At 40.8% G+C, this 19,479-nt stretch overlaps 1 protein-coding gene across 1 annotated transcript in view; it reads right to left on the bottom strand.

Annotated features, from left to right (window-relative positions):
• The window catches only part of PAPPA2 (pappalysin 2), a 335,895-nt gene that overhangs the window by 110,326 nt on the left and 206,090 nt on the right, over window positions 1-19,479 (bottom strand). The window contains exons 12-13 of the mRNA XM_004372847.2: window positions 13,944-14,079; window positions 13,525-13,741 (exon numbers count right to left, since the gene is read on the bottom strand). Coding sequence (XP_004372904.1) covers window positions 13,525-13,741; window positions 13,944-14,079 — 353 coding nt within the window. The remainder of the gene's footprint in view (window positions 1-13,524; window positions 13,742-13,943; window positions 14,080-19,479) is intronic.

Raw genomic sequence — 19,479 nt, 5'->3', positions numbered from 1 at the left:
AAAAGTGGAGGTTCCCCTGCTCCTTTCTTTAAATCTCAGCACAGAGGCTGGCCTCTCAGAATAGCCCTGTCATGAGACGTGTATCTTGTCCTAAAATGTGACCTATTTGTAAATTCAGGACTGGACTCTGGTGGCCTCAGTACTGGATAATTTGCTTTACTCATTTATAATTCTGGGCACAGTTTTTCCTATGCCTAGTTCCAAATGCCCCCTGTCCTTATAAAGAGAAACACATTTGCATCACACAGCCAAGAGTACTCCCTTTCAAAAGCCTCATCTCACCAAATTTCAGAACCCATGATTTTAATGTAGATTAGAAAATATGTGGAATACCAGAGGAAGAGTCAAAACAATTGCTGGCTAGTACACAGAGAACGTGCGTCCTAGCACTTACCCAGGGAAGCAGAATCACTAATTTGAAATAAGAAAAAGAAATACATATTGGTATGTGCTTTTATTTTTCCAGTTTGCAAAGACAGTAACCATCTCCATGTAGGGCATTCCCTAATGAGGAATTATAACTGGAGCCCTACAAATGTCTGCACTGCTGACTCCTCCTTGCCTACTATTCATCCCTGGGCATCAATTAAACTATTAATCTGGGAGTGACACTCCCCCAGCCCCATTCATAGGCTGAGCCTGGGGAATTGTGACATACAGGGAGTTAAGTGAGGGAACAATAGAGTCCCGTGAAGGAAGTTTAATGAGCAGAAGATTCCAACTGTGTCATTTCTATAACAGTACTTATAGGGCAGGAAGAAGGGGCTATACCTAACCTATCAGTAAACTGAGGTCTTGAGGATTTACAATCAGCACCTTGAACGAATCTAAAATTCACATACAGAAGTAGAACATTAAACAGGTACCTTTGGGACTCTCCCTCTCCCCTCTTGGCTTCCTTTCGCTGTAAAGTTTTTAGACTCCCCAACAGAAGCTTCACATTGTTTTCATCATCTTCTAATTCCAGACTGTGCCAGATCTCATTGACATCAGATTTGGGGTATTATTCTCTTCTCCTCTGCTCTTCCTAGCACTCTCCAATCTTGCAACATAAATGGCCCATTTGCTTATGGAGAAAAGGAAGGCCAAAGAAGGGAAAATCATGTGGTGAGACTGGATGATTCAACCAAAAGTGAGAGACAGGGGTCTGGACATTGGGCTTGCCACCACTCCAGTCACCAGACTTCCTCTCCCTCCAAGGTTGCGTCTACACACACAGAACCAGACACGACCTGAGAGTCATTCCATCCAGAGCTTATGGTCAAATCAGTCAACAGTGTCTTTCTACTTGGCCGACTGGCACAATGACAGAACCCTGGAAATATTGTTTTTATTTTGTATGCTCTTTCCACCAGCTGCCATGAATACAGACCATGATGACAGAGTCAGCCTTGAGCAATACTGGGAAGAGGTGACATTTTCAACTCATCCCTCTTTTCAGCACCATTTTCTCTATTTCTCTGATGAGGCAACTGAGTCCAAAAGAAAGGATGTAACTGAGGTAACCGAGGCCATCAGAAACTTCCTGATGCCTGCACTAGGTTCATCTCAGCAGGGCCCTAGTCTACTTTTGAACTGTCAAGGTCCATAAGAGAATGCTTCTAGTATAAATAGTTGATCAAGACTTAAAACATTTCTACTTCCCTCAGAGTTAAGAGACCTAAGATTGTCAAGACTTGAAGAAAATAATTCCTAATGGTGGAATTTCAGAAATTGTGATAAGTCACTGGGGAGTCTTTATTTTGAAACAATTCTGTTCCTTGGAGGTGGAGTCCAGCCTCAATTCTTCCTAAAGCTGGTTGTGCCTGTTGCTAGCTTTTGATCGAAAGCTGCCACCCAACTGGCTCTCAGAATGTATCCCGCTAAGGAAATCTCAGACAAGGTAATATTTTAACAAAGGCTATTTTTAGGATAGTCTTAGCCATGCTCCAATAAACCCCAAATGAGACCACTTCTATGGCCTTTTTATTTTTCTTCTACGACCCCATGAGAACGAACAGTTGAAAAGACAAGTACCTCATGGTGCCCGCTGACCCCAGAAAGCAAACCTGTTGTTCACCAAGCCAACCATCATCAGCCAGGGGAGCCAGAATTCTCTCCAGTGGGTTCTTCTTCCCTCTTATTTTATGGATAAACCATTCTGGGAAAAGGAAGTTAGGCAAGAAATCTAGGGAACAATTGAACAGCTATAATTCTTTCCTTGCTTACAAGAAACCAGGCAGAAACAAAAACAAATTCAGCGTTAATTTGCTAAACTGCTTTGGGGAAGAAGATAATCAGATGAGTAGAAAAGCAATACATATTTCATTTCCATGGTGCCTTTCCCAGCAGCAAGAGACAACACTTCCCATCACCCCAGGGCATTAAAAGGAAACCCTCTGCTAAAAATAAAAGACAGGAGCCAGAAAATAAACAAATGCTTTAGCCTGCAGGCCCTAGCAAAAGAAAGGAAGGAGCCTTTCATTTCACAAATTTATTAGAAGAGAGGTGACCCAAAGAACCCGTAGGACTGAGCAGAGGAAGAAGGGGCCTAATCCAGATGCAGGAGGAGGGGAAAGGATTGGTATTTCAAATCTGAACTCCAAATATTTAAACCACGGTAAGAATTAGTAAATCAACAGCAAAGAGGGTTCTAGAGCATAATGAAGCATGAAGCAGAATGACAGATAATAGAGAAGGAAAGATCTTATTACCAAGACCAGGCTCAGAGACGATTATAGTAGGGATGAAATGCCAAGGTACTGAGTTGTGCTCTTGACTGTGTGGTCCTGGCCTCGGGCTCAGAATCCTAAAGATCTAGCCCCAGCTCTACCCTTAACCTACTGTATAACCAGGAAAAGAACATTTTTACACCTGAGTCCCTGCAACCCCAAAATGGAGAACATAGTCTCTTCTTCCCACAAATTCTCTGGGGATGTTTAAAACTATAAAAGTGAAGAGCAATGGAAAAGTTGCTTTCCTTCCTACCACATCCCTCCACTCCAAACCAAAATCTTCTATGTACAGTGACTTCTCCAGGACAATGGAGGATAACCCAGAAATCATCTGTATTTGCCTTAGTGAGGCAGGCTGTATCTCAGGCAGGGGCCCACCTTTTCAAGAATGATTTTCAGAGGTTGAAGACATCTTTTGGGTCCACAAGCACAGGGGTGCTATTGCGAGGGGGTATGAAGAGGCCAGGCAGCTGGTGTAGGTCAGCCTGAGGTAAAGTTAACCCTGCCTATCACCAAAACTAGCAGTTTGCAAATAGTGTGAGTTAGTTGGTTATAGCCAATTGTTTATTTTTCCCTCTGGATTGTTTATGTAGACTCTGCTTTAGGAAACAGTAACCTGAAGAAAAGAGGCTACACAGAAACAATGAAGGTGACTAAATTAGCATGCATTTATCTAAGTCTGCCCGTCTCTTTTCATGGGTCTTGTGGCATTCCAAACCACATACGTGTTTTTCTTTGATTACTCGGTGTTATGCATAGAATTGTGTCCCCAAAAAATAATGTGTTATAAATCTTAACCCCTATACTTATGGATGTAATACCATTTGGGGATACAGTTTTCTTTGTTACGTTAATAAGGCTGTAGCAGTGTAGGGTATATCTTAAGTCAATCATTTTTGAGATATATAAGAAGATTAGGCACAGAAGCAAGCAATCACAGATAGGGAAAGACTGATGCCAGGTGGAGATCACCAAGAAACTGAGGAAGAAAAGCTGAAGAGACAAGGATTTATTCCCCAGAGGGAACCCAGAGAGACTTCCCCTAGAGCCAGTGCCCTCAATTTGGTCTTCTAGCCCCCTAAACCGTGAGAAAGTAAATTTCTGTTCATTAAAGCCACCCACTTGTGGTATTTCTGTTAGAGTAGAACTAAGAGACTAAGTTGCTCAGTTTTTACAATAATCTGACCCTCTTCTTTACCAAGTGTGATTAACAAAACACAAGCATAATTATAAAATTACTTGAATATATATGTGCATTTTTATGATAAATATACAAGAGTTGGAGACTGAACTCCAACCAATGTCCATAATAATGCTCTCGTAGTAAATGTGTTTAATGCAAGACGTAAATTCTCAGCATAGGGGTCATTGCCTCGGATATAGAATCATACAATAACACAATGTGTCTGTTCATTATTTTTTCCTGCCTCAGATTTTGCGTGTCATGCTTAGCTTGCCTTTAGTAAATAGGAAAATGCGTATTTATGAAGGAAAGAGAGAGAAAGAAGAGGAAGGGAAGGATGAGGAGAAAACCTCGGGATGATGCTATTTTTTACAATGTTTATGTTTTGCTTAAAACCTAATACTCCTTTGGATTCCAAAATCATTGAAAAAGTTAGATAATTTAAACCACTAGTTTTAAAAATTAATGCACATTAACCTTTTCCAAAACATTGTCTTACATAAAGTGAAACACATGCATACCACACACACACACACAACACACATTACACATACACACATATATATATCCATTATTTTACTAGGCCAAGATTGCAGGACAAATCATGCATATATGCATACATATCCATATTTTACTAGGCCAAAATTGCTAAGACAATTAACTCTCAATGATTCATCATTATGAAAAGAATCAGAACACAGATACTTCAATAATCAAAACTTTTCTTATTTTTTGATTTTTATCTAATTTTATGATTTTCTAGGAAACGAACAGATATTACTGATTAAATTTCACTTGGGTCAATATGTAACAACCCCAGTTGAGCCATAGAGAAGGTGGCTCTGAAGCAAGGTAAAGAATAAAGGAAATGAGCCTGGAATAAAATCTGGACAGGGATCATTAGCAACGTAGATGGGGTATATTTGGATAATGAAGAGCTGAGAGGACACTTTGGCAGAGCGCTGCTGAGATAACCCACCTGCGAAGAATAGGGGAATTGCTATGAGAAGTTCTTGCTCTGGAAATCACTGATCTTCCCTCATAAATTTTTCCTGCATGCAAACTCCTCACATGCCCCTTTTGTCCAAGCTGCCTAGTGAGTTGAAACTATGTAGACTATAGGATATGAGCACAAGTAGTTGGGTATGTACAGCGCCAGTGTCTATGCACATATTCTTCTGGCCCAGGCAAATATATTGTGGTGGATTTGATCACCTGCTAGTATTCATGTCCTTGTGTAATTCCCTTCCCTTGAGTGTGGGTGGCACCAGTGATTTGCTTCTAATCACTAGAATATGGCAAAGTTGATGAGTTGTCCTTTCTGTGATTATGTTACACAGGATTATAAGGTTTTCTTGCTGAGAGACTCTCTCTTGCTGACTTTGAAGAAGCAAGCTGCCACTTGCACTATGGAAAGGTCTACATGGCAAGGAACTGAGGGTGGTCTCTGTCTAAGCGCCAGCAGGAGCTGAGACCCTTAGTGTGTTAGCCTGCAAGGAAGTAAATGCTGCCAACAACCACGTGAACTTGGAAGTGGACTTTCTCCAGTGAGCCTTCACATGAGAACCCAGCCCTGGTCTACACCTATGGTAACCTTAAAGAGGATCCAGCTACGCCTTGCCTAGACTCCTGACCCACAGAAACTGTGAGATAACTGCATGTTTGTTTAGCTGCTAAGTTTGTAGTAATACTGTTACACAGCAATAGAAAACTAATACACACATAAACCACGGTTTCAAAATTACAGGTTCACCCATACTTCTAATCTCAAGGATAGTAGAACACTTTTTTCCTCTGATTTTCTCTTTTCTGAAAAAGGAAGATGCTTTTTGTCTGGGGTAGGACCCTATAGGAACTGGGTCAAAACTTCTCTTTTGCTAATGACCCCAAATCCCCAAGATGCTGCTCATAATATTGCTCTAATCAAGATACTCCATTTCCTGAACTTCTATATGAGTCCAAAATATCTTTATAGCTCCACCTTTTATCACCTCCATCAAACATCATCAGCTCATCTATATTCCTTGGGGCCCACATCTATAGTTTTTTTAATTTCATGGTTTACTCAAAATAAACATGCCATTGACACAAACATGTCTAAAACATAGGTGTTCTTCAATTATTCTAGGTCAAGTTAATCTCTTGCTACCCCAATCCAAATATAGTTTGGGGAAGGGAGGCAGAATTTCTCAGACAGTAGTGGAACAGTAGACATGGGTATATTTCTGAAATAGTTTGACACATATAATGGAAACTTTTTTTTTTTTTACTAAAAAACAAATTACCTGGATTTTTGTATTAGTTTTGCTTTTCTCAAATAAGGTAAATTTGGACACTCTGAGTTTCAATCTCCTCAACTGAAAAATGACTCCCGGCACATTGTAGGCATTCAGTAAGTACTTTTTTGAATGTTAAGTAGTCTATCTCTTTACACACACACACACACACACACAATATAATTAGTTTTACAAATCAATTTACATTAAGCTTTTCAGAAACTTTCCTCCACTTGAAGTAAAATCCATCAATGTTTATACAATGTGTACACATTAGAAAAATATATCCATTGTATTAGATCTAAATTGTTACAGAATCAACTCTAAATTATCAACAATGATGAAGAGGATTGCAGCACGATTACATATAGTGAGTGAGAAAAAATGGGAGTGGTGAGAACAAGAAAGAGAGAGAAGAAATAACCAGGATTCCATACAGATATTCACTCTAAAAGGTTAATATCCTATTCAATTTTATACTAGAATACTGGGCCTTAATAAGTTACAGTTTAAGGTAGACTTCAGAACCCACTACAATTTTATATTTATGAGTATCTATTTCTTGTTTTCTGTCTCAGAGTGTGTATTTATATCGAATAAGCTAATGAGGTATTTATACTTGATGTTTGCCTTAAAATGAGTTCAAAACACTAAAAGAAGAAAATACGCATTTCCAGTTAGCGCTATCTATTGAGAAGTTACAGTGAAAAGTGGTCTTAGTATTAAAGCCAGGAAATTAAAGAAAATCCTATCTTGAACATAAAAGACAGAAAAGGAGTTTCTTCTTGGTTATTTGACAAGACCTTCTCTGACAATTATCAACTAATAACCTCTGAGTTCCAAATCTACCCTTCATTTCCCTTCTAGTGATAACTAGAGCTGGACTCTGCAAACATTTCTCATTTGCCAACTACCATGATGTCAACTTTTATCAGTAGACAGCACTGGAGAGATACTACAGGAGGAAGGGGGCTTCTCTTCTTGGTTCCTGTGTGCTTTCCTCCCTTTGCTCCTGTTATACTTGATGTCCAGCAGTGTGTGGGACAACCAGTGGTGCTCACCCCTAGAAAGTTTCAATGGTTACCCACATATGACTTCACAACCAGGTCCACCGGCACCAGCACCTTGGCTGGTCTCTCAACAAGCCTCAAATGCACCCCAGTGAGAAACTTTTGAGTAAGTTTTAATGGCATCCCAGTGGGCAGTATCCCACTGAGTTTCACTAGCGTGCTAATGAATGGCCTGCTAGAAAGTTTCCGTGGCACTCCAAAGGCATCTTCCCAGCAAGTCCTGATAGTGCCCCAGCAGGCATCTTCCTAATGAGCTTTGCTCAGCACCCCAGTGAGCAGTTTTTTGTTTGTCAGCCCCAGCTTGTGAGACCTCAGCAATCTTCTTTGCCATCCAGTTTGCCGGAGTTCCAACCTCTCTAAACCAAACCAAACAACCTGTTGCTGTTGAGTCAATTCTGACTCATAGTGACCTATAGAACAGAGTAGAACTGCCCCATAGGGTTTCCAAGGAGTGCCTAGTGGATTTGAACATGGCGACCTTTTGGTTAGCAGCTCTTAACCACTACACCACCAGAGTTTCTCCATCCTCTGCAGTGAGATCTAAATCTCAACCTTGGGTGGGGAGCCTCTTACACATTTGTTTCTTCCTTGAATGAATACTCTTCCCTCAGCCCTAGAAATAACGATTTCTCCCTTTATCAACTATTCTTCTATTTTTAAGTTTCCTTTTACTCTTTAGTAGTTAATTCTCTGTTACTAGTTAGAAATTATTTATATTAAACTTTCTCTGTTCTAATTGCTTTGTTCTGATTGGGCCCTGACTAATAAAGAACTGGATCTGGGAATGGCACTAGAAGATGGACTACAAGATAGGATTTGGGGATTGGTTTTGTTGTGCTTTTGGGCCTGAGTACAGTACTGAGCTCCTGCCCATGGGAAATGGGATGCTAATAACCCATGGCATGCAGTGGCATCACAATCAATCAGACGATCCCTTTTTGTTGATGGTAATAAAGTGCCAACTGATGCCAGTGCCTTGGGAGTCCAAGTAGCCACTGTGCTTGACCGTGGGTACCCTGTATAGCACTGGCTGATCGTGTCATAGGAGCAAAAGAAAGCAAGGACATAGGAGTCAGGAAGAGGAGCCCCTTCCTTCTGCAGTGTCTCCTCAGAATCTTTCCTGACAAAAGTTAACATTGTGCCAGCTGGAAAAGGATAAATGTAAATAGGATCTAGCTCTAGTATAGAGGGTAAAAAGCAGGGATATGAAGGGTGGGTTTGGAGATGGGAAGCAACAAGTTGATAACTGGCACATCTAAAAGGAGGATGATTTAAAAAATAGAGAATGGTACGGAAATCAGCAGGGATGGTGCTCCCACTAGGTGTTAGACTGTGCTATGAGCTCCCCATGTATTATTCTCAGTTCATCTCACAAGAATACTATGAGGAATTTCTCTCTGCGTTCCACTTAAATACCAACCATACATATATCTATGAAAGCTCTTATTAACACTGAACACTAAGACCGACAGCCAGAACCTGTGAGGATTTCCTCTTGACTGCAAAATGTATTGGAGCTGAATTGAGAAACATCATTAGAAGCCAAAGCATGCACTTTTTGTTTCCTGATGAAAAGCAAACAAGGAATGGAACCATCCTAAAAGAAGAGAGGGAAACTGGTTGTTCTTTCTTCATTCCCTGGCTCTACTAAAGACCAGAAAACTGCTCACTGCTTTTCAGAGGTCAGAGACCTGTTCTCTATCCATCATTTCCCATCAGTAACACCCTTTCTTTACTCATTTCAAGACTTCAGGTCAGGAAGTATAAGGGTTTTGTGGGGGGGGGGGTGGTGAATGAGGGTGGGAACTATTGGCAAAGACTATTGCATCCTGAAAGATAAATGTCACAAAGGTAAAAATGCTACAGAGTCCTCAAGGACCCTAAAGGCTTGAAAATCATGAGAGGCATTTTTAGAATAAAAGCTCAAAGTAGTTTCACACAGTGAAATCCTCCTGTCTTTGTAAACAGTACAGTGAAGTCATGTGCCCTGGGCTCACTGGCAGTGAAGCTATAGAAAGGTTAAAAATGAAAGAAAGGTAAATATTTATCAAACAAATACTAACAAAAGGAAAGCACAGGTGGAAATTTTAATTCCAGACAAAGAAGAATTCAAAGCCAAAAGCATTTAAAGGGGTAAAATGGTTGGCAAGAGGTATGATCCTAATAAAGTTAAAACTGCTATGAACATTTATATACATAATTATGTAACATCAAACTATAAACAGCAAAGCCTGTTTGAAATAAAAGTAAAAACTGAAAGAAGCACAGTTATTTGGAAGAACTGCACAGCATTTTTGACCTTTTACAGAACAGGTAGGCAGAAAAATAAATATGAGGGTAAGTGCAAATCATGTAAAGGGAGGATAAATTTCGAACATTCTCAGCTCATGTTCTGGAAAAAAAGATAGTTTTTTCATCTCCAGAAGATTCAGCACTAGGGTATCCTATGGATATAGCACCGTATAGGGTCACAGAAGTTACAATCACTTCTCCATTGTACTCACATAACTGGAAGAACAAAATTCCAGTGCAGGAGAAACCACATGCCCATATTCCTATCAATAAATTCTTCTAGACTTGACCTTGTGAATTCCCTAAGTAGATAATGAGAGGTATGATTATCTGCAAGTTAATTCACTCACTCAAGCAAATCAACATAATACCTGGGTTGTATCTCAGACACATCCCAGGTCCCACCACATTAATCAAAAATATAGTTTCCACTTCCCAAAGCCATCAACAAAATCCTGGGTTGGTTGGAGGTCTTCCAGATCCTCCAACTCATGAGATGCTAGGTTAGGTTTGCAGGATCTTTCCCTAAAGCGGTTAGAGCTGGACATAGCCATAGAGTAAGAATGGATTGAGCTCCTATTCAGTACTGTTATCCAAAACCAGAAAAACTAAGCTTGGATTTCAAGACCCATGGAGTTCATTATCAGTAGACTAAGCCCAAGGGGCCATATACTGGGTAGCCAACATGATAGAATGGGAAACAAGACTAAGACTTAGATCAAAGTCAAAGGGTCTAAGACAAATATCGTGAACATCAGTATTGAGCCATACTTAGGCTCATTGGTCTTCAGCTGAGAGTCCTGCAAGGCAGTCAGCTTGGTTTAAAGATGTAGTGTGGTAGGAGGCATAGGCCATAAATGGTTAAATACTGTCCATAAATGGTTAAATACAAAATGGATAACAAATCTTCTACTTCCAGGCATCCGTCAGCTCTCCTCTGCCCATGTAAGTATTAGTGAAATTCAGGTCATAAGGGATAAGAAGGAGGTAGCCAGAAATCCCTCACTATGCCCAGAATTTGAGGGTTTCATAGTATGGTGTATCTACATATACAACTGTGATTGATGCAAGGCTACAAAAGACATCTGACTCATCTATTCTTTAAGAGTACATAGGGGTTCAGATTTTAAATCTGTTCACAAAGAAAAATGTACGGCATCTATTAGGGTTTCTGTGTATCAAAATTTACTATATTTGCACTAATTTGCTGGCTGAGAAGGAAAAGCCAATTTGCATGGCTCCTGTCAGTCACATGTGGTTTGGAAATGCTTATGCATTCCAGATACACTCTGTGTAAACTGGAGAATCATATCCTATTTCTACTGGTTTGCATGCATGCATATAAAACTTGTTTTCCCCACAGTGCCACATGAAAATAAGTGAAGAACTAGCAGCAGTGATCACAATTAATTAACTCCTTTGTCAAAACTTCACAGTTCTGATAGTGAGGGGAATTCGTGTCCCCTCAGGTCTAGAGAGGCTGCAGCTTCTACTTTTTTCTGGTTTGCTTGTTCAGTTCTGTTCCTTAGGGCATTTAGAGGTAATGCCTCTGACTTTCAGTCAACACATGGTTTCTAAGCACCTACGATGTGCCAAGCCCTCTGCTAGGCTTAGAGAGATACTGAGCAGAATCCCCACTGTAGGGAGCTCAGAATTTAGTGAGAAAGTACAATCCATAAATAAATAGTTATCACCCAAGGTGATGGCTGCTTTTGTAAAGTTTGGAATATGTACCATGTCCTATGGAAACAGGGATGGAGTTCGCAAAAGCTTCACGGAAGGCAAATTCTGATGGTGAAGTATGAGTTGAAGTGAAGAAGGGCTGGAAGGCATTCAAGAAAGTAGGAACATTATGTGCAAAGACATGAAGCTCATCAAGAACACATGTTTCAGAGACCTGAAAGAAATTCTGTATGGCCTGAGGCCAGAGGTAGAGCCAGTACAGAAAGCAATTTGAAAACACATGAGAGACAGGCAATAATTTTCGTAAACAACGTTATTTTAATAGTGTATAGTCTTGTGTTAATATTTAAACATGTTTGTTTACTGACAAGACTTCAAAGTTGCAGATGAACTAGCTAACATTACACTGACCATTATGCAGACTCCCTCACTGTTTTTCCCTGTCTAGCACTTAGAACAATACTTGGCACATAGTTAGTGCTCAATTAATATAAACTACCATTACGTAAGGAGCCCTGGTAAAGCAGTGTTAAGCATTCAGCTGTTAACCAAAAGGTAGGTGGTTCAAACCCACCAGCAGCTCTGTGGGAGAAAAGACCTGGTGATCTGCTCCTGTAAAAATTACAGCCTAGGAAATCTTATGGAGCAGTTCTACTCATCATATAGGATCGCTATGAGTCAGAATTGACTCGACAGCAAACGATGACACCACCATTACTGTATGTGGGAGTTTGTCTCTGAGATGGCCTCCAGTGATTAATGCCCTTGTGCAATCTCCTCCCCTGATGTGGGCTGAACTTATTGACTCACTTCTAATGAATATAATATGACAGATATGAGGCTGTCACATCCAATATTAGGTTATAGAAAGACTGTGGCTTCTCTCTTAGGTGATCTCTTATGTGCTCACATGCCGTGGCTCTCTTTCTCTCTTGGATCACTACCTTCCATGTCATAAGGGCACTCAGGTTGCTTATGGAGGGGCCCATGTGATGAGAAATTGAGCCACACCTATGTGAGCACACCCACTGCCAGCACCCACATGAGGGAGCTTGGACACAGATCTTCTAAGACCTGCCAACAGTCACATGAATGAGATTGGAAGTGAATTCTCCAGCTTCACTCAAGCCTTGAGGTAACTGCAGCCCCAGCCAACAGCTTGACTTCAACCTCATGAGAGACCCTACACCAGAGGCCCCCAGCTGAGCTGCATCCAAATTCCTCATCCACAAAAACTGTGAAATGATATTTGTTGTTTTAAGTCCCTAAATTCTGAGGTAATTTGTTTCACAGTAATAGATAACAAATACACTACACTGTCTAATATTGTCTGTTCCCCATCACTCATCAGGGCTGGGTTTCTGGTATACCTGGGATGGTCACAGCAATACTAGAGTTCCTCCTTGGCGACGGAGCATTGCCGGGAACCCCAGCCCTTATAACTAGGATCCTGATTGTCTGACACCTCATTCTCTGAGGGACCAGGCTTTGTTATCTACAGTCCCACTCAATTGATTAGACTATTCACAGAATGATTCCAGCCCAACTGCAGCACAGATGATTGTGTTTGGCGTGCTCCCTCCCCATCCAGGGCTAACCTCGGACACACTCACACCATGAAGTACAGTCCCTCTACTGGCTGCTGCTGAGAGCCCAGTGACCGTCACAGCCACTCTGTCTCACAATTACAGATGTCCACATAAAGAGATATGTAGCAAATGTATACCTGATTCCCATATGTAACCCTAATTGATTATATGACATGTTTCAGAAACTAATTGTTAAACTTGTTATATACATAGTCCAGGTGGGAAGGAGTAGAAAAATATACATTGCTTAGGGAACATTGAGTTTTGGGCAGAGAAATTTCAGCATTTTATATAACAATGTTGATTTGAAGTCAATGGTTTTCTATGTGAAAAAAGATTTTAAGACCTTGTAAAGATGTTGAATATTTTAATAAAAATTATATTCAGCTAAGGAAAAAGGAGGAAAATATAAAATCCAGTGTGGCTTCCACAAATTGTTCTTTGCTTATTTTCCTATGCCTTTTTAGCAGTTCCTACACCCATTTTTTCCAGTTAGTGATTAAGCACCCACTGTGTGAGTTGGAATTGACTCGATGGCAATGGGTTTGGTTTTTTTAAGGGTACACACACACTATGTACCAAAATGATAGCAGTGATCATGACCACAACACAACAAAAAAAAAGAGAGAGAGAGAGACAGGAGGGAGGGAGGGAAGGAAGGAGGGAAGGAGTGAGGGAAGGGAGGGAGGAAGAAAGGAAGGAAAGGGGACTTTGTACCTCTGTCCCTGATAATCTTGCCCCTTGTGCTTGGGGATGCAGTTATTGGGAGCTGCAGGGCTGATGTGGGAGGATGTCCTTAGAGCCACCGCTGAGATGCCCACCAATGGGGATGAGAAATTCAGCAGCACTGAGGTGGTATGGTGGGAGAGGACATTTGGGTGATGGGTCACATTGATAACCAGTGGGTTATGCTGGCATGACAGTTGGTAGGTTCCTGAAGAGAAATAAGGAGATGAATAATATTTTCAAGCCATTCATCTAGCACCATGTTTCGATAGCTAGTATTCATTCTATCTTCTCAATAGCTGTGGGATGTATACAAGGTCCCCAACAATAGACGAGACAGATAGCAAGCTGATTCCTAAGTTGATTAGGTTGTCCCATAGTGGCCCTAGAGGTATAATTGTCAAACTCACCAAGAGAGTGGTTGCTTCCACTGACATCAGTTAGCTGGAGGGTCACTGTTGGCCGTTGATGCTCGCCAGGGACCAGGCCATCAGTTGTTAAGAAAATGAAAATTGCTGTGGCCACTCCTGGTTTATTGAAACACACCTAGGCATAAGTACATATATATACATATGAGCTGTTATTTCCACGGGGCTATCAAGCCATGTGACACACTGTTTATTCTTCTCAGATACCTCACATTCATAAAGTAACAGCTTCCTTCTTCTTTATAAACGAGAAAAATTTGGAATAGGCTCAGAAAGGCATCCAAGGTCACACCAAAAATCGAGGTGAGTTGAAAAGAAGATAACTTCTAGCTACTGAACTTTCCATATTTTTCTAAGACTGCTTACCTGAACTATCTCTTGTTTACTTGGACTTGTCTTATTTTAAATTTCTCAGAAAGAGCATCGCCGGAGACAATAAACCATCCATCTAACCATCCAAGACCCCCTTATCTCCACAGTGAAGGAAGTGGACATGGTGATCACCAAGCTAACATCTAGCTGGGATCTATTCCAAGCTCTGCATTGCCATAACTGGTTATCCCTTTTCCTTCTGCTAAAGTTTGCATCAGAGCCTCCCCTTAGCATACACACACAGAGGGGGCGCTATTGCAGAGTCTGTTGCTTCTGAGATTACAAGCTGTCAAGCTGTTTGGTCTTACGCAGTTCTCCTGGTGTCTAAGTACATAACCCTGTCCATGGCTGAAAAATGAACTAACACTGAGGCACAGAAAAATTTAATCATTTATCAGGAATACTCCTAGATGGCTAGGCTGATTAACACTAAAACAGACTTTCAAAGTATGCAATGAAAGTTTTGTCCCTGGAAATTCTTCAGTATAAAGGAAAGCACCTCAGAGTTTGGGGGAGAAACAAGGTGACCTGGAGAGCTTATTTCTCACACTGAAATTATTGGATGCGGTATTTCAGGTTTGGTTTTATTTCTTAGAGCTCAACATTGCTCTTAATTTCTGTTGAGAGCAAACCCCCAACCTTCCCTAGTGCTACATGCTTTAATCAGAACCCAGCACAGACCCTTACAAAGTTCTATGTACATTTCTGTAGCTTTTTACTCAGGTTCCAAGGCTGATGAAGCGGCAGGAAAATTGTCCTCAGTGTTAAAGCAGGGTATAGCATCTAACGGCAGGGACCTCCTCTAAAAGTGGGGAGCAGGAGAGTTAAACAGGTTTTCCTTTTTAATGAGAATTCTCCCTTGTCTGCAGACTGACTTCTGAGTCTTGGTGTGTTTATAGAGTGTCTGTTTGCACTGCTTGCTTAATTAGGGTGATTTTATGACTTGCAGTGGTTGAAGTAGCACAGCTCTCCCTTCTTTCTCTACTGCTTTGAGGGAAAGACCAGCCACAGTCTTTTTTTACAGTGTCTTTTATCCCCCTTTTCATTTCCCCTCTTTGAAGTAATAAATATTCCTTCATAACTTAAGACCTCCAGGCCCATAGGTTATGGCTTGTAATTCGAGGTCCTTTGTCCCTGGCTGGATGAGAGCTAGACATGAAACACGTCATAAGGTAACCAAGAACCTAACTCAAAGCCTTCAACTACAGAAGCAAATGACATCAAAGTCCCCTGGGAACTCCCATAACCTCTTCCTTTTCGTATACCACAAAAGAGACCTGAGTCCTGGAAGAAAGTTCTGGGTTGTTTCCTGAGCCAGGAAGAGACAGAGTCCAAACAAGTACCTGGTGGCTTTACCCCAGTAGGACTCAGAGCTGAAGAGTGGGATGGTTTCAATAAGGAACAGGAAAGCTCAGTCTTTCTAATCTTCTGTTGGGTCCCAAAATAGACACCACCCAGCTGGAGCTAGTTAGTAGAGGTAGGTCTTATGATGTGGATTTCTCTGACTCGAGGGCCCACACTCAAGACCTCCAACTCACTTTCCATCTCCTAGCAATTCCCCTCATTGCTCTAAGAGTCTTTGAATACCAAGTGACTTTGAACTGCAAAGCCTGCTCATGGTGGCAATGAGTCTGTGCCTTGATTTGTGGGAAGCAGCTAGGCCAGAATTTCCAGGCCATGTCTTAAGTAGGAAAACCACAGGTAAGACTTAAAACGAGACAGGCAGAGGAATGCTGAGCCACACAAAACAGAGACTAGGGCCTGATCAAGCTACAGAATGCCGAGACTTGAGTATTTCCTCTCACAGGGGCACAGGAAACACAGCCAAGTTTCATTCTTATCTGAACACCAAATATGCCCCCACAGCAGCAACTAGAAGCACAGGAAAGTATAAACTGTCTCATGCAACTATCAGAGCCTTAAAAGCAGAAAGTAATTTGAATCTGCACATATGAGCATAATGGATATGAACAGGGGTAAAAAGAACTGGTGAGCACTGATGATTCAGTGGTAGAATTCCCGCTTTCCATGCAGGAGACCCCAGTTCAATTCTGGGCCAATGCACCTCATGCTCAGCCACCACCCATCTCTCAGTGGAGGCTTGCATGTTGCTATAATGCTGAATAGGTTTCAGCAGAGCTTCCAGATTAAGACAGGCTAAGAAGAAAGGCCTGGGGATCTACTTCTGAAAATCGGCTAGTGAAAACCCTTGGATCACAAGTCTGATCCATAACTGATCCTGGGGATGGCGCAGGACTGGGCAGCATTTCATTCAGTAGTGCACTGGGTCACCATGAGTTGGGAGTTGACTAGATGGCCGCTAATGACAACAACAAAAGGAAATGAGTAAATTCACAGTTCTGGAGATACATTTGGCCAGTTAGAAGCTCTGCATTTGCATTCTTGGATCTACCGGTACTAGCTCGGCAAATCTGAGCAATCCATTTCTCCTCTCGGAGTCCCGGGTTCCTCTTTCACTCATCTGAGATATAGAGATTACCTATTTTATCTGGTTACTGTAAGGACTAAATGACACCACATAGGGCAGTGCCTATTGTATTATAAGGACTCAACATTCAGTAATTCTTATTCCCCAAAAGAAATAGTTTTTATCCTGTTTACACTTCAGACAGGAGAAGGAATAAAATTAAAAAATTAAATATTCAGCTGTGTATTTTGATATATAAAGAATTATGCTTTTCTGGAATTTATAGACTACAAAAACTTCACACACACGCTATTTTAAATTGGCACTCGTAGAAATGTGAACTGGTACTCCAGGTTTTGCTTCCACAGAAACTGACAATATTTGAAGCTCTTGGTATAGGACATACCTCTACTTTAAAAACAAAATCTATGAAAAAATACATTTTATATACAGAAAATTCAGTTCAACATGTGCTTGTTAAAGACCTACTACTGTTTAAAATATATACATGGAAACTTCTAGAATCAAGTGTTGATTAGAAAACTAAACGTGTGTTCCTTATTCAAACAAAGATGATATTTTTAGAAGTTACTCTTTCTAAGACTCAGTCATAGCTATTTTAATATATGTAATGTTGTTGTGTGCCATCAAGCCAATTCCAACTCATAGCAACCCTATATGACAGAGTAGAATTGCCCCATGGGGTTTTCTAACTTATAATCTCTACAGAAGAAGATCATCAAGTTTTTTCTCCCTAGGAGCAGCTGGTGGGTTCAAATTGCTGACCTTTCAGTTAGCAGCCAAATGCTTAACCACTGCTCTACCAGCACTCCTTGGTATATGTAATAGTCCAGACTGTTTTTACTTTAAACGAAATAATAAATTTTATATTCCTAGAAGTAAAAGATAGCAGTAGTTGGAGAAGGAGCAATGGCAACATGAAGCGCTAGTCTACCCCCATGCCACCTCTGCCACTACAAGCGTGACACTCTACACCAAATGCATCATACGAACAGATGCCCCCTGCAGGACGAAACACACGGGATGCACCTCTAGGGGTCTACTCAGATCAGAGATATGGGCCATGAATGCCAGATAAAAAACCCCAAAGTGCTAGAAGGTGAAAAAGATCTTTAGTTTTATCAGTAATGCTTTATTATTTATTTTAACAAGGAGATTGTATTTATGTATTACTCAGGCAATTTAAATTTAATTTGAACATGGCTCTTACAAAGAAAAAACGAAACAAAACTATGGCCAGATATAAGGAAGGAGGTAAGGCCTTTTAGAAAGTAAAGTATTTCTCCAGGAGGAACCATTCGAGATAGAGGGATTGCCAATGAAAATAACTCAGTGTATCCATCAGAAAATGCTTTGGAACTAGAGAAAACAGATTAGATAGATGATAGATGATGGATTGGATGGATAGATAGACAGGCAGGCAGACAGATACTGACTGACTGACAGACAAAGATGGTCAACCCCACACACTCAGTTGCTTTTTCTTCCAAAGGCAGCACGTTAACTACCCGATCTAACCTCTGGTTACTGGTGAGGGTAAGCTTGAAAGAATGTTTCCTTAATGCAGTACTGTTTGGGCTTAAGAAACCCACTTCAATCTGCCTGCTGAGCACAGACACACTTAATATACTCTGAAGCCAAGCATTTCAACTTCCAGGTCATCCTTTGTGGTAGTCACTGGATAGCAGACCCTGAAACTCCGCCACAAACTTGAAAAGAATCTTCTCTGAGGCTTTAAAATGCTTTTGGTTAGTTATTGGGTTGTTGTTTTTTTCTGTGTCTTTCCATTTTCACTCATCTACGGCACTTTGTGATTCCAGAGGGAAAGAGGAGGCCCTTGAACAGGAGAAAGTGAGCAGGTACTACCTTCTGTTTATACTGCACTTTACTGTTGGCCAAGCATGATCACATGGCTTGCTGAGGCCTCCACCAAGCTCATTAGGTTTTTATTCCTATTTGAGATATCTTCAGTACACTATCCACAGGCTACAAAGATTATATTATAGAAGTGGAAACTGATTTTGAGAACTAAAGGGGCTTCTCCTAGGTAAGTGCTAGAGAGAAAAGAACTTGGGCTTCCAACTTTCTGTTCAGAATTCTTTCTACTGTACTAATGACTCTTAATTTGGGATGAGCAGGAAATCATAAATCCCTTAGAAAATTTGTTGACACTTGTACCCTCTCCTGCCTACAAAACAGCGTCACAAAGCACTCGGGCATAAAAGCATTATACAATCTTAGGGAGCCAAGAGACCCCTTTAAAGGCCATTCTTGGGAGTCAACAGAAATCAAATTAAGAACCCTTGAACTACTGGTTGAACCATATTCCTTTTTTGTGGGTGAAAAATTATCCAATATTGGCAATTATATATAGTTCAACTTTATAATATTGCTGTCTACGTAGACTTTACAAATTTTGACAAGGGAGAGACTGAGTTTCAGTTTCAGAGGATCCCACCTGAGTCCAAATCTAACAGGTGAAGGGATGGTGTGAGGCAACCAGTCTCTTATTACTGAACTATCTTGATTCTCTACATGCTTGAGGATGTGACTCAAAATGGGGAAGAAGCTTAAACCTGGTTTGACTTTATTCCCATGTCCAAGTTCTTGCCTTTGGATTGGTCAAAATCAAGCTGATTTCCTGTGTTTTTCCTTCACAGTAGAAGTAAGGCTATAAACAGTATGAGCTTATATTCT

The sequence above is a fragment of the Trichechus manatus genome, unplaced genomic scaffold, assembly GCF_000243295.1.
Source record: "Trichechus manatus latirostris isolate Lorelei unplaced genomic scaffold, TriManLat1.0 scaffold00021, whole genome shotgun sequence".
Lineage (NCBI taxonomy): Eukaryota > Metazoa > Chordata > Mammalia > Sirenia > Trichechidae > Trichechus > Trichechus manatus.
The sequence above is the reverse complement of the archived record's forward strand: the minus strand, read 5'-3'. Positions and strand labels throughout refer to the sequence as shown.